This window comes from Gopherus flavomarginatus, chromosome 8 (assembly GCF_025201925.1).
Source record: "Gopherus flavomarginatus isolate rGopFla2 chromosome 8, rGopFla2.mat.asm, whole genome shotgun sequence".
NCBI classification, from domain to species: domain Eukaryota; kingdom Metazoa; phylum Chordata; order Testudines; family Testudinidae; genus Gopherus; species Gopherus flavomarginatus.
Genome location: NC_066624.1, coordinates 42,301,705 through 42,314,607, shown reverse-complemented (window position 1 = coordinate 42,314,607; position 12,903 = coordinate 42,301,705). Strand labels below are relative to the sequence as shown.

The 12,903-nt window shown below is 45.8% G+C and overlaps 1 protein-coding gene across 1 annotated transcript in view; it reads right to left on the bottom strand.

Moving 5' to 3' along the window:
• The window catches only part of LOC127056895 (exocyst complex component 1-like), a 73,011-nt gene that overhangs the window by 56,386 nt on the left and 3,722 nt on the right, over positions 1-12,903 (bottom strand). Inside the window, exon 2 of the mRNA XM_050965228.1 lies at positions 4,863-4,947. Within this exon, the coding sequence (XP_050821185.1) occupies positions 4,863-4,947 (85 nt within the window). The remainder of the gene's footprint in view (positions 1-4,862; positions 4,948-12,903) is intronic.

The following is a 12,903-nucleotide window of genomic DNA, read 5'->3' as shown; positions in this document are numbered from 1 at the left end:
ACACAACATTGTAATGACTATCTCCTATTAATACAGGAATTTCAGTTCCCAGGAATATCAAACTGCTTCAACTGTGAGCATGTCTCCCCTCATGCTGGTATAAATCAGGATTAAATCCATCAATGTCAGTGGAGTTACATAAGTTTAAAACTTGCATAACAGTGATGACAATCAAGCACCAGTGTGTATATAGTCATATAGGACTAGAAAGTGTCCTTAAATACAGCCCTAAGCAAGGGATGATGCATAAATTGCACCAACCCAGGCATAGTACCAAGAGGCTTGGGGACTCAGGGTACAAACTTTTTGAGTTTGAAAATTCCCAACATGTGACTTAGCTCACCAATCAAAACTAGCGGTATTGGGGGAGGGAATCCTTGAAAAATCAAAATGCAAAGACCCAGAACAACCAACAGGCTACTTTTTTTTTCCATGGCAAGTTTCCTTCCAAAAGATAGGGTTGTTTGTTTGTTTTGTTTGTTTTTTAAATTAAAGTGACTTGGTAAAAAATTATTTTCCAAAGTTTAATAAAAGCCCAAATGTTGATTAAAAAAATATATATTTAGTCAAAAATATTTGGTCTGTTTTGTAGAGAGCCTCGTTCATGATTGGGACTCTTATATGTGACCATAATACAAAATATTAGTTTTCATGAATGGTGTAATAAAGAACTTTTACCATTACACACATCATTTAAACATTAACAACTGTGGATATCACCAGCTAAGGTTAACTGTAGAATTCCCAAACTCAACCTTAACGCACTGTGAATCTGCACACATGCATACTCTGGACGTGTTTTTAAGTAGTAAATAAATGCTTAGGAAAGGGTGTGGCAGCGTAATGAAAGAAGAGGAGTACTGAGGGTGAGCAGAGGCCGAGTACAGGGGGAGATGTAGACTGGTAGCATGCCTCTGGGTTGTCCTAGATATTGGGAGGCCTTAGGAGCAACAGGCTGTCCAGAGGATTCAGGCGGCCTGGGGCAGGGCCGGGTCTTTGGCGGCAATTCAGCGGCTGGTCTCTCTCGGAGGGAAGGACTCGCTGCCAAATGCAGCTGAAGAATGAAGTGGTGGCGGTAGAGCAGCCTAAGTGCCGGTGATCGCGGCTTTTTTGTTTGTTTTTCTTTGGGGGGGGTTGCGTGCTGCTAGCGGCGCTTGTACTCACCAGTCGGCACTTCGAGGCTTTGGCAGCACTTCAGCGGCGGGTCCTTCGCTTGCTCCGAGTCTTGTGCTGCACTGAAGGACCCGCTGCTGAAGACCCGGAGCGAGTGAAGGGCCTGCTGCCGAAGTGCTGCTGAAAACCCGGAGTGGCTCGTGGGGCACTATGGGGCCCCAGGCCAGGGGCAAATTGCCCCACTTTCCCCCCATCTGGACGGCCCTGAGGAGCAATGGGGCAATGTGAAGACTTGGTCATCTTGGTCATTACCAGGAAGTGACCCTGGGATCACCAGAGCTAAGACCTTGAGATTCTACAGTTTGAGCTAAAAAGTGAGTCTCCAGGCTGGACATTGATTAGGCACAGAGGGGCACAGGGAACACATAGTGGGCAGTGGAGGCTACTTGGACAGCTGAAGGGCCCTGCTTTCCTCTTACTCCAGGCTTCACAGGCTTCTGGGGGTCCTCCCTGTGCTGTCCACCTGACTGCTTTACCTCAGTGGGCCTAACTAGGCTCCTGAGGACTGGCTGGGCCTCCAAGGCCCTTAGGGGTGGGGGAATGGAGCTAACATTCCCAGGACCGGCGCTAGTGTTTTTAGCGCCCTAGGTGCACGGCCATTTCGCTGCCCCGCGGACCGTCCGCAGGAATGCCTGCGGCAGCTCCACTGGAGCTGCGGGACCAGGGGACCCTCCACAGGCACGACTGTGGCAGGTCCACCGGAGCCGCCTGCCGCCCCCCGCCGGCAAAATGCCGCCCCCCAATAATCCTGGCGCCCTAGGCGATTGCCTAGGCCGCCTAAATGGAAGCGCCGGCCCTGAACACTCCCACCTAGGCCTATCTGCACTGGCTCTGTCCAGAGCCACCCTGCACTGGCTTAGCAAAACACCTCTGAAAGAGCTGCATCCAATTGGCATTATGTAGCGATTTTGAAGTCTCAGAGCAGGTGCCCACGGTTAAATACTCCCCCAGTCCCCCAGACACAGCAGTCTCCCCCACAGGCCACATTCTCCCCTGTGCTAATGCTCCGCCCCATTAATGCTATCCCTCCCTGCAGTCTAGCACTCCCCAGTGCCCTCCCAATCCTCCTTCCCTCAGTTCGCACCCCCCACCCATAACCCCTCCAGGCCCCTTGCACACAAGCTGGGCAGTGCTCCTTGCTCAGCAGCTCCTGCTGCTGCGGGCCGGAGGCTACTTCTCCTTCCCTCACTTGCTGGCTGCTCTCCCCTTCAGCACCCTCCACAGGCTCCACTGGGTCGGTGTTTGGGTGAAGAGGATTGGCTGGCAGGAGCAGGAAGGGACAGAGTCTCAGCCACCACAACAGCTCCTCTCCTCCAGTTCCCCCCACCACTGTCACCACCACCCTTGGATTAATGGATTACTCTCCCTCATGATCTGAGCCTGGGAGACATCTCAGGTCTTCCAGAATCATAGAGAACAGGCAGGGCACTTGCCAAGAGAGGGGAATGGGCTTCTCTAGTCTCCCTCCCAGCACTGTATGGCTCCAATCCACTGGAGGAAGGATTCAGAAGGACCCTCTCCCCTGGGGGGAATCTTACACAGTCAATGCCCTGTGCAGAAACTGTGAGGCACCCAGCCTGGGTGGGTACACTGGGACTCTGAAAAATGGCTCCCACTGAGTATGGGTGGGCTGAAAATCATGAGACACTGGTAGGAGAGTTTAACATGCACACAATTTTTGACTGATTAGCAAATGAACACTTGTAACTGGGCACTTTCCAAACTGGCTGAGAAATCTCTTCTCTGACACTATTTTAAGTATCCCAATATGCAAACAAATCAGCTGCTCCAGTCAGAAATTAGAAAGGGTAAAAACAAGGGAATAGAAAATCAAGTAAAAGTAGAAGCTTTAACTATGGAATCATGGGTATTCCTCCCTGTTTCTGTATTTCTCCTCCTTTGATCTTTGTTATTAGGAAAACAGGGTGGGGGTAGGGGTGGTTAAATTCTCCTCCCAATTACATTACTATATGCCCCTTTGACTTCCTCAGTTGTACCAGTCTAGCTGAAAGAAAGAAATTTGTATTTTTCATCTGCTACTGTTGATTATGCACCTGAACATACTTCTCAGCACACAAAGGCCTAAATGTGGAACATGATGTGTGATCAAGTCTCAAAATAAAAAATACCTAGCTCCTATATAGCTGTTTCCATCACTAGATCTCAAAGTATTTTACAAAGGATGTCAGGATCATTATCCCTTGAACTTGAATGCCTAGTATTAACTGAGGATATTGAGTTGGTTGAAAATCACAATTCCTATCATGCGGGAGGTGGTGTGTCCTGGCAGATGTATTCCAGACAGCTAGCCCAGCCTAGGGTGACTAGGTTTCCCAATTTTATAGGGAGTAGGGACAATCCCGATATTTGGGGATTTTTCTTGTATAGGTGTCTATTACCCCCCAGCCCCTGTCCTGATTTTTCACACTGGCTATCTGATCACCCTAGCCCAGCCCACAGATGAAGATGGGTGCATGAGGTACCTGACTACAGTGGCGTGGCAGCAGCACAGGCAGACACAGATTAACATCAAACTGATTCAGAAGCAAACATTTTGATTCAGGTTGACAAACTGGAATGTTTTGATGTGAGTTGACCCAACTTGAAAGGAAATATTTTGTTTAGATTTCTCTGATGGAACATTGAAAAATTTCAGGAAAAAAATGAAATTCTCTCATGGAAAATTGCACTTATGGTTAAACTGCATTTTCTATCGAAAATATATTTTGTTGGAAAATTCCTGAGCCAGCTGTACTCTCTAACTGCAGGTTCCTGGTCCTGTATTTCTAATATCAATAGTGTTTGACATTAAAAGGGAGTGGATGCCAGTTAGTGACTTTATCATCATTTCGGCAACAGCCGATTGTGACTTTGTAAACAGAGTCTATCAATTTCAAGTTGGGAATAAACTGCAAGGAACCCAGGAAGCAGAGATTGTGTTTGATACAAATGTATTAGTAATTAAGAACCAGAAAAGAATAAGTGTAAAAACAAAACTATTTTGAAGGAACAGCATTGATTTTAAAATAATGATTTTTAAAGTTTCCCACAAGACATCAGCAATTTCTTAATATAAATCGAGATTGTGCAGCTAAATCAAATAAATTAAACCCTTCATGTACATCTTACTTAGACCATGATTAACCTTTCAGCTCAATGGCTTATTTACACAGACTGCAAGAAAGAGATTTATCTTTACAATCATTCTGCTGCTGTGGCATCTCTTTGAATGCAATCCTCTAACTAGGTTTTCTTTGCCTCCCCATTCTCGAGGGCTTTTCAATCCTCTCCATTTCAGGCCTCACTAATGATATTCACCTACAAAGAGACACTTGATGGCAGCCTTGAGACTAGACCATATACACCTGCTATTTTGAACTCTTTAATACATCTGTAATAGGACCTAAGCATTTCCCCTTAAGGGAAATGATTGAAAATCAAGCTAATAGAGGGACCACCATCTCCTTTTTAACTTATTACAGAAAGCACAACATCTTCTCTGAATGTAACCAAAAAGCTATCTGTAACTGAGCTATTTTAACCCCTTGTTTTCTAGAAAGAATCTGTAATATTTAAGGATCTCGTTGAAACCCGCCCCAGGGATTTGCACAAAAATCCAGATCACCAATCCAGAAAGGGTACAAACAGCAAGATAAACATTAGAAAGAGGAAGATCGTTGAGACTTTACCAGCAGTATCTTGTTGAGGACAAATTGTGGGATTTCAGTCGCAGGAAGCTTTAGAACAGGAAACGGTATGTTGGTGAAATGAAAGCTTTAAGAACAAAACAGGAAGTCTGAAGAACCTGAGTGATGGTGTTGAAAGCAGCAGACTTGAGGTTGGGGCAGGAAATAGCTTATGCGAACATCCAGAGCGGAGAGCAGCACAAAACAGGTGTGGCTTAGAATAAGCAAAGTGTCAAAGCAGCCAGAGATAAAATCAGTTGCTGGCAGGAGGCAAAATGGTGTGAAATTGGCTTGTCTTTTCTTTGTCTGAAAAGGTTTGAGGTTCTGAATGGAAGAGAGGTATGGTGCGAACAGCTCCCAACAGGACATTGCTTTTCTCCTTACTGCATAAAGATGGCCATCAAATTCTTCTCCTATAAAAGGATGATTTCAGGGCTGTTGTACTATAGATTTTAGAATGAGACAGAGTAATGATGGGATTGTGATAGACCCCGTTTCAGCAAAGCGCATGAGCAGATGCTTATCTGTAAGCATGTGTTTTTCCCACTGAAGTCAGTGGATTGGTAGATGTTTTGGAGAAGTTTGGGTATAGGTCTTGTGAGTGTCATTCTCATGGCAGAAAGGCCTTTTCAAAGAGGAAGGTTTTGCCCAGCATTTCCTAAAGTTGGTCAGAGTCTGGATCGGCCTGATCTCTTCTAAAAGATTGTTCCACAGCAAGATCCCCTCAACAGAGAATGCTTTGCTCCAGCTCTCACGTGTTTTGGGCTCTGCTTTGTCCCAGAGAAGTGCAGCTGTCAGAGTGGTTCAGAGATTGAAATTTGGTCTTTGATGTAGCTGGGGCTTGAGCCATTAATTTCTCTGGAGATTAGGACCAAGGCCTTAAACTGGCATCAAGAGCTGAGAGGGAGCCTGTGGAGGGACTTGAGACTGATGTTCTTGTGGTGACCCAAGCCATGGAGAAGGCGGGCAGCCACGTTCTGTACCGGATGGAGCCCATGAATCATCTGCACATTCAGCTTCAGAGACCGCAAATTACAGTAGTCCATCCTGGAAGTGACCAAATGCATAGATCACTGTAGCCAGGTCCTTGTCCATGAGGAAGGGAGGAAGTTTCTGAGAGCTGGAAGTGAAAGAAGGTGTTTTTAGATACTGATGCTACCTGGTCATCCAGGCTTAAGAAGGAGTCCAACAGAATTCTGGAGACTTCACACTAGATCCTGTCCCAGGCTGCGACTGCGGCAAAGCCTTGAACAGTTTTGGTGTTGGCTACCTCCTAAAGATGTGCTGAGCGCCCTCAATTCCCATTGACGGCAACAGCTGTTAAAGGTGCATGTGGATCTCTGTAGGAGCAGGCTCCTAGTACCCAGCAGCAATAGGGTGCCTATAGATGCTCCAGGACATTTACTGCCTGTAACTTTTTCATCTGTGAAAGGTCTGACCTGCTGTTGCAGTTGCACCATGGATGACCCACAGAAGGTCACAGGAAAATGCACTGATGCCTTTTGAGGATGGAAACTGTATTCCAGCCCGGATGAGCCTTTCAGATCTAATTCTGTATACACTGCAGAAGCCTATCCATAGGGGCGGCTCCAGGCATCATCACGCCAAGCGCGTGCTTGGGATGGCAAGTCACTGGGGGCGCTCTGCCAGTCGCCATGAGGGCCTTTGGCGGCTTGCCTGTGGAGTGTCCGCTGGTCCCGCGGCTTCGGCAGACCGCCCGCAGAAAATCTAAACTGGCAGGAAGAAAATAAATGATCATTGGAAAGAGGTGACTGTTTAGTTAACCATTTCATTTCCCAAATACTAACAGAATCAGGGTCTCGGGTCCCTTGAAAAGCCACATGAGCTGAGACCATGTCTTCCCACCTGCATCCATGTTAGGCTGTGATCAGAACTGAATGATGGGTTGTTGATCATGAGTGCAAGGCTTCAGGGCACTAACCCACTGGTGTAGTGTCTGTTGGGTAATATACAATCTGTGATTGTAGAAAGCAGAATCCACATTATTGCTGTCCTTGTGCTTTGGAAAAACAGCTTGTTTAGTTCATAGCACAAAGGACATGACAAGCACAGAAGTGTGTAATTGGATGGGGCAACCCATAATAGCAAAAAACGTGCTAGCGCTGCACAGTGCAAGAATCCATTAACATGCTGTAATTTACTGGTAGATTGCAAGGATACCACAGTGGGCCTTCCATTCATGATTTAATATTTTTTTCTGTAAATCAGGGCTTCTTAACATCTTCTGTCTCAGGGAGAGCTTTCTGCGTTCCCTATCTGCCTGCTTGCAACTCCATTAACAGGAATGAGTGTTATATACAGTCACAGAAAGGGGAGAATAGGCCCCCCTAGTATAAACACAGTTAGGTAGGATAACTCACTCAGGTGCATTCCAGAACACTAGCACCGACTCCAATGGGATGGTGATGCTTTTTGAAGCCCTATAACTTGTCTGGTATTAAAAGGAAAATACATGTAGTCTGAACAATGTAAGAAAGAAGTAGCCAGCACGGACAACAATGGTTAATTCAGGCATTCTCTGTAGGAGCTAAAAGCTAGCTTCTGTTTAGCACTGAGCAGTCAAACGTGAGCCTAAAGCCAGATCTGCCCCCCTTGACTACTTATCTGGGTCTCATGACACATGTAGATTCTGTAGAATCAAAGCTTGTCTTTTATACATGAGTAAGATTTGAGCCCTTATTGTTGTGAAGAAAATCAGCCAAATATAACCAATACACATTTTTCAGCCTGAGTCTGCTGATGGAAGGAAACAGCTGTATGAGAGTTACAAACCAACCCAATTTATCTCAACAACAACCTTAGACAGTGAGGGTCTGTAGCAATGCATGCCCTTGGCATGTTATACAGCTTTATTCCAGCATTTAAAAGTTCCACAGGGTTATTACTAATCTGGTGCAGCTAGGTTATTTGCAGATGACCATGTGGCCAACCACCAGTCTATAGCTGGCCAATGTCCCCTCTTGGTCTCAAGTCTGATCTTCAGGGCACAATGTGTGGAGACTTTATCTCTAATGCAGACTGTAGGACCAAAAAGTATCACCTGGTGATGGATGATGACTTCAGTCCTCTCAAGGCCAGTTCTCAATAATGTATCCTTATTACTGATAACATCAAACCATCCTATGGCTAGTAGTCACTGCTGGTAATGCATATGAAACACCTCCAGCCTCTTGATGTCTTGTTTGAGCAAAATCTGTGTTTCAGATTCATATAAGAGGATCAGAAGCACACAACTTATAGAAAATCCATACTTTTGTATATCATTTCACCTTCTTTTGGCTCCAGACCTTAGGCAGATCCTTCATTGCTGAGGCTGCTAAAGCAATTCTCCTTAGGATATCTGGCTAGCTGTGCTCATGTGATGAGAATTTACAGGCTAGATAGATGAAATCATCCACTACGTCCACAGTTTGTTTGGCAGCAGAGAGGTCTTGTATCACAACTTTTGTGGCAAAGCTCTGGATTTTTGTTTATGCCCCCAAGAAATCCTTAGCCCAAGGGAAGCTGCCACATGCTGGAAGCTCTCTAGTGCATCTTTAAGATTGTTTGCAGTTTGACTGATGAGGCCAAGAACATCCACATAATCCAGGTTGGTACAAGAGGTTGAATCAACAGTTATACGGGTATTTGTGGAGATATGTTCAAGGAGCCAATCCGCTGAGTGGGAGAATGGCGCTGGGGCCAGGACACATCCCTGCTTCACCCTGTATCTTGTGTAAAACATGTCGGACTTATTATCCTCAGGAGAATGTTGGGACCACTAATGACTTGTAGAGGCAGCTCTATCGACAGAATCAAAGGCTGCCTTTAGGTCTACATATGCTGCTCTCAAGGGACGACTGAATTTGCAATGGATCTCAGATGAAAGATGAAGATCAAGTAGAGTGCCCATTCTAGATTGCCCAGCAGTGAAAACTGATAGCTCGGGGTGACAGCGTTTCATGAGAAGAGGCTGAAGCCCGGCGAGTAGGACAAGTGTAAAAACTTTTCTGGGAACAGATAACAGAATTATTGGCCTGTAGCTGCTGCACTCAGTGCATGGGCCTTTCCCCTTATAAAGTAGGATGATGATCTCTTCTTTCCACTCCATTCATACCTTCCTAACAATCTAAGCCCTGAGAAATCCAGGTGCAACGCTGTTGGGTCCAGCAGCATGCCTGCTTCATAGTTTCTTTATGGCAGATCGAATCTCTTCCAACATAGGTATATCTACATTAGTTTTGGGGTCAGGGACTGCATCTACTACAACTAACGTGTCCAGATCTGGGTATGAAGTCACTTCAGGATGGTTAAGTGCAGTCTCACAATATTCTTTCCATCTTTTCAGGGTGACTTCTTAGGTTGAATATGTTTTACCATCAGCCTTGTTTATCAGCATAAACCCCATGCAAAGTCTAGTTTTGCATCAAAGTGATTGAATAGCTTTGAGCGCAGCTTGTAATTTATTAGATCTTATTCCATCTTCTGCCAAGTTCTCAATGTAAGTGCCACAATCCACTTTTGCTCTTGCCCAAAAAATACCTTGTAAATATTTACATTCAGTGCCATCATGGCACAGTCTAGTCTCAGATTTCAACTGCAGAATGTGAAATGTCTCACCAGATAACCCCGGGCATTGCTTGTAACATTTTAGTTTAGGAATGGCATCTGTAGCTTCTCAGATAACTGTGCTTATGGCTGTCCAAGCTGATTCTATGTCGATTTTTTTTATGCATTGTGGCAGAGAACGTGTTAGCAAGTGCTGAATTTTCACAGATGCAGTATGCCTTATGTGTCACAACAGGTGCACACTTCTGTTGAAATCGGGGGGGGGGCGTAATTGTCATTTCAGCAACGAGGAGATGACAGTCAGTATTTGTTGGGTCATCTGCCCCTCTGCAGATCTGTTGTGACCTTCCTAAACTCCGATTCCAGACCAATATATGATCCAGTTCCTTCCTCATCCAGCCATCACTGAATTTCAAGGGTTTCCAATGAATATCAAAGTGCCTGAACCTACTGCCACTGATGGTAATATTGTGAGAAGCACAAAAGGAGAGAAATTTCAGAGTTGTCATTTGTTGTTCCAGAGCAGAATGGCTCAAGAACAGCCTCAAAGCCATTTCTGGAACAACTTGGTGCTGTGTTCATATCTCCAAATATAATAAAGTTTGTCTTGTGACAGAACAGATTGCATCACTGCTAGTTGCTGATAGACTTCATTTTTTATTAGTGTCTAGCTTCCTCGGTAAGGGTGCAGGCTACAGTGACGGAAAGCTGCCCATGACGATGCATCAGCCTGGCATATCAGAAATAGGGTGCCATAGTGTGAGTGATTTATTAAAGAGTGGATGGGAGATGAATGCCATCCTGCTTACACGGTTGGTTCCTCCAGATTATAGTAGAATTGTGTGCTCCATCGAATGTTGACCATTTTTCAAAAGTCTCACTTCAATTGGCCCAGCAACTGCAACATTATATCTTTTCAGACTAATGAAACCTGGTACCCAACCTCATTTAGGGTTAGTATATTCCCAATGGGAAATCTGGTGGATTTTGTCAGATCAATTGTGGATGCCATAGGCATTGTGGAGCCATTCAGGCCTATAATGTGGACCATATTTTATCAGATACCCCTTGATTCACTCTCTGTCCTTGTGCAAATGACCAAATAAACAAAGGGAAGACATAGACATGGTCTATACGGTACCCTGAATTATTATTATTTATTTATTTATTTGTGTCCATATTGATACTGTATACAGCAGTAGTTTTGCAAACTAAATGTTCAAGCCAAGAGTTTCAAAAGCATCTACTGGTTTTGGGTACCCAACACACGACTAGTATTCAGTAGTGCTTTCCACCCCTTCCTTTCCAAAAGGGATCATGTAGAGATCTTTTTGCTACAAGTCCCAGCAGAGAATTTAAACTGTGTAGTGTTTTTCTGCAGGCATCCATAGTCAACAGTTGGTGGCAAATCTTATTTTAGGCACTTGCAGAGTCCCCACCCTGCTAGTATCTCAGCATCTCAATCTTGATGCATTTATCCTTACATCACCTCTGTGAGTTAGGGGCAATGCTATCCCCATTTTACAGGAGGAGAATCAGGCAAAGCAAAAGTGATATGCCTGAAATCACACAGGAAGTCTCTTGCACAGGAAAGAATTGAAGCTTGGTCTCCTAATTTTCAGGCTGGCATCCTAACCATTGGGCCATCCTGCCTCTCTTCATAAGAGTATTATGCTGGAAAGAGAATGCATGGTTGTTATCCTGTTCCTCTTCCTCTTTTACTAAAAGTTCTCAGGAAGATGCAGTAGGAGAGGGCCAGAGTTATTCTGGTTGCCTCCGCTTGCCCTCACCAGATGGAATTCTCAGTCTGTTGGCCCTGAGCCAGCCTTTGTCCATCTCTTCATCCTTCACTTGCCTTGGCAGGTCCTTCACCCAGACTGGAACCCCCCCAGGCCCTGGTTGCTGGGCTTGGTTAAAGATGAATCCTTGCATTTTTCTAGGAAAGTCCTCTCAGGACCTATGACATCACAGATCCAGTCCCAGAGACTGCCAGTGGTGCAGAAATGTGTGCTTGGCAAGGAGGGAGAGGATTGGGATGTTGGCAAATGACGACTGGCATGAGATCATCAAATTTGGGCCCTGCGCCATGATTTGAACTCAGGGTCCTGAAGCACTCAGGGCATTCACTTGGGAGCATCAGTAGCAATCAAACCCCTATGTTTCTGCTTCAGATGCACTTTGCTGTTTGTCCCTGAAGAGAAGTGACTCACAACTGCCAGAGTGAGCCAAGAGGGGCTCTGAGGCCTGGTTCTCCTCTGCTTTGCACCATGTGGTGGTCTTCCTGGCTGTGCAAAGTTAGTGCAGTATGCTAACTGCTTGGAATTCCCTTCTCTCTCACCCCACCAATAGCTTTGCTCACCTACTCTGCACTCCCCATACAGCATGTGGTGGTAAAGAATCAGGTCCAGTCACCTCACAGTCAGACTTTGGACCACCACCACTGCTGGCTGGAGCTATAACATGTGCAGTTTGTCCTTGCCCAGTGTGGAGTGGTAAATGGCTTAGTTGGATTTTCCTAGTGACTCAAGGAAAGGGTAACAGCAACAGGTTATGACAAGCAAGGCACAGACAGGGAGAGGTACCTCGGCTTCCTCCTCCTTAGGATTTTGTCTGTTTACTTTTAGGAAGGGATCACTGCTCTTGTGGAAGGGTAAAGCAGTCGCCTTGCTCTGTGCTGAAGGTCTTTTCTGAACCGTGTATCACCTTTGGGAGGTTTCTCCTCAGAAAACCCCTTGGTCCGCCATCATCACCTCCCCACCTTTGGGGTTGAGTTGCATCCCCTTTCTTCTCGCCTCTGCTCTCACGGTGCCTGCTGCCTGCCTCACATCTCTATCCTGGCAGCTAATCTCTCAGCTGGTCTAGGACTCAAGGGCCAGGTCCTCAGCTGCATTGAGTTTACCTTTCCAGTCTCCTGATCGTGAGTTGGGTGGAGGCCAAAACGGGCCCCCTGCAGAATTTAGAACATCCTAAAGACTGCTGTGAATTATGCAAGCAGTAGAGGTCCCATAGGACCTGCTGCACCACCTGAGGAATAAGGAGAACACTGTGCTCTCAGAACCTGGCTTGGCCCTCCCCTGCCCCCTAGGTGGAGATGGAGGCACTCAGTGGCTTATAGCTGTCTATGCTGGCTCCACTGCACGCAAAGATGCCCCTCTCTCAGGAGGAATTCCCATTTGCCTTTCAGTGCAGCTCTCCAGAAGTTCTGCAGTATGGAAGGCAGTGCAAAAGTGGCCAGGGCCAGAGTCTGGCCCCATGTGGTTATGTGATGACTTGCCAAAGGCTTTGCTAAGATCTAGTGTCTAGATTCCTCATGAGGATTTCCTTGTCAATTGCCTCCTTGACCCCTTCACTCACAAAAGGAGATTAGGATAGACTGGATTAGCATGATTTATTTTTGGTACAGCTGTCCTAGCTCCTGCTTAACACCGCTGTTTCTTCATTCCACTCCATCAATCTATCCCTGAGAGGCTCCAGT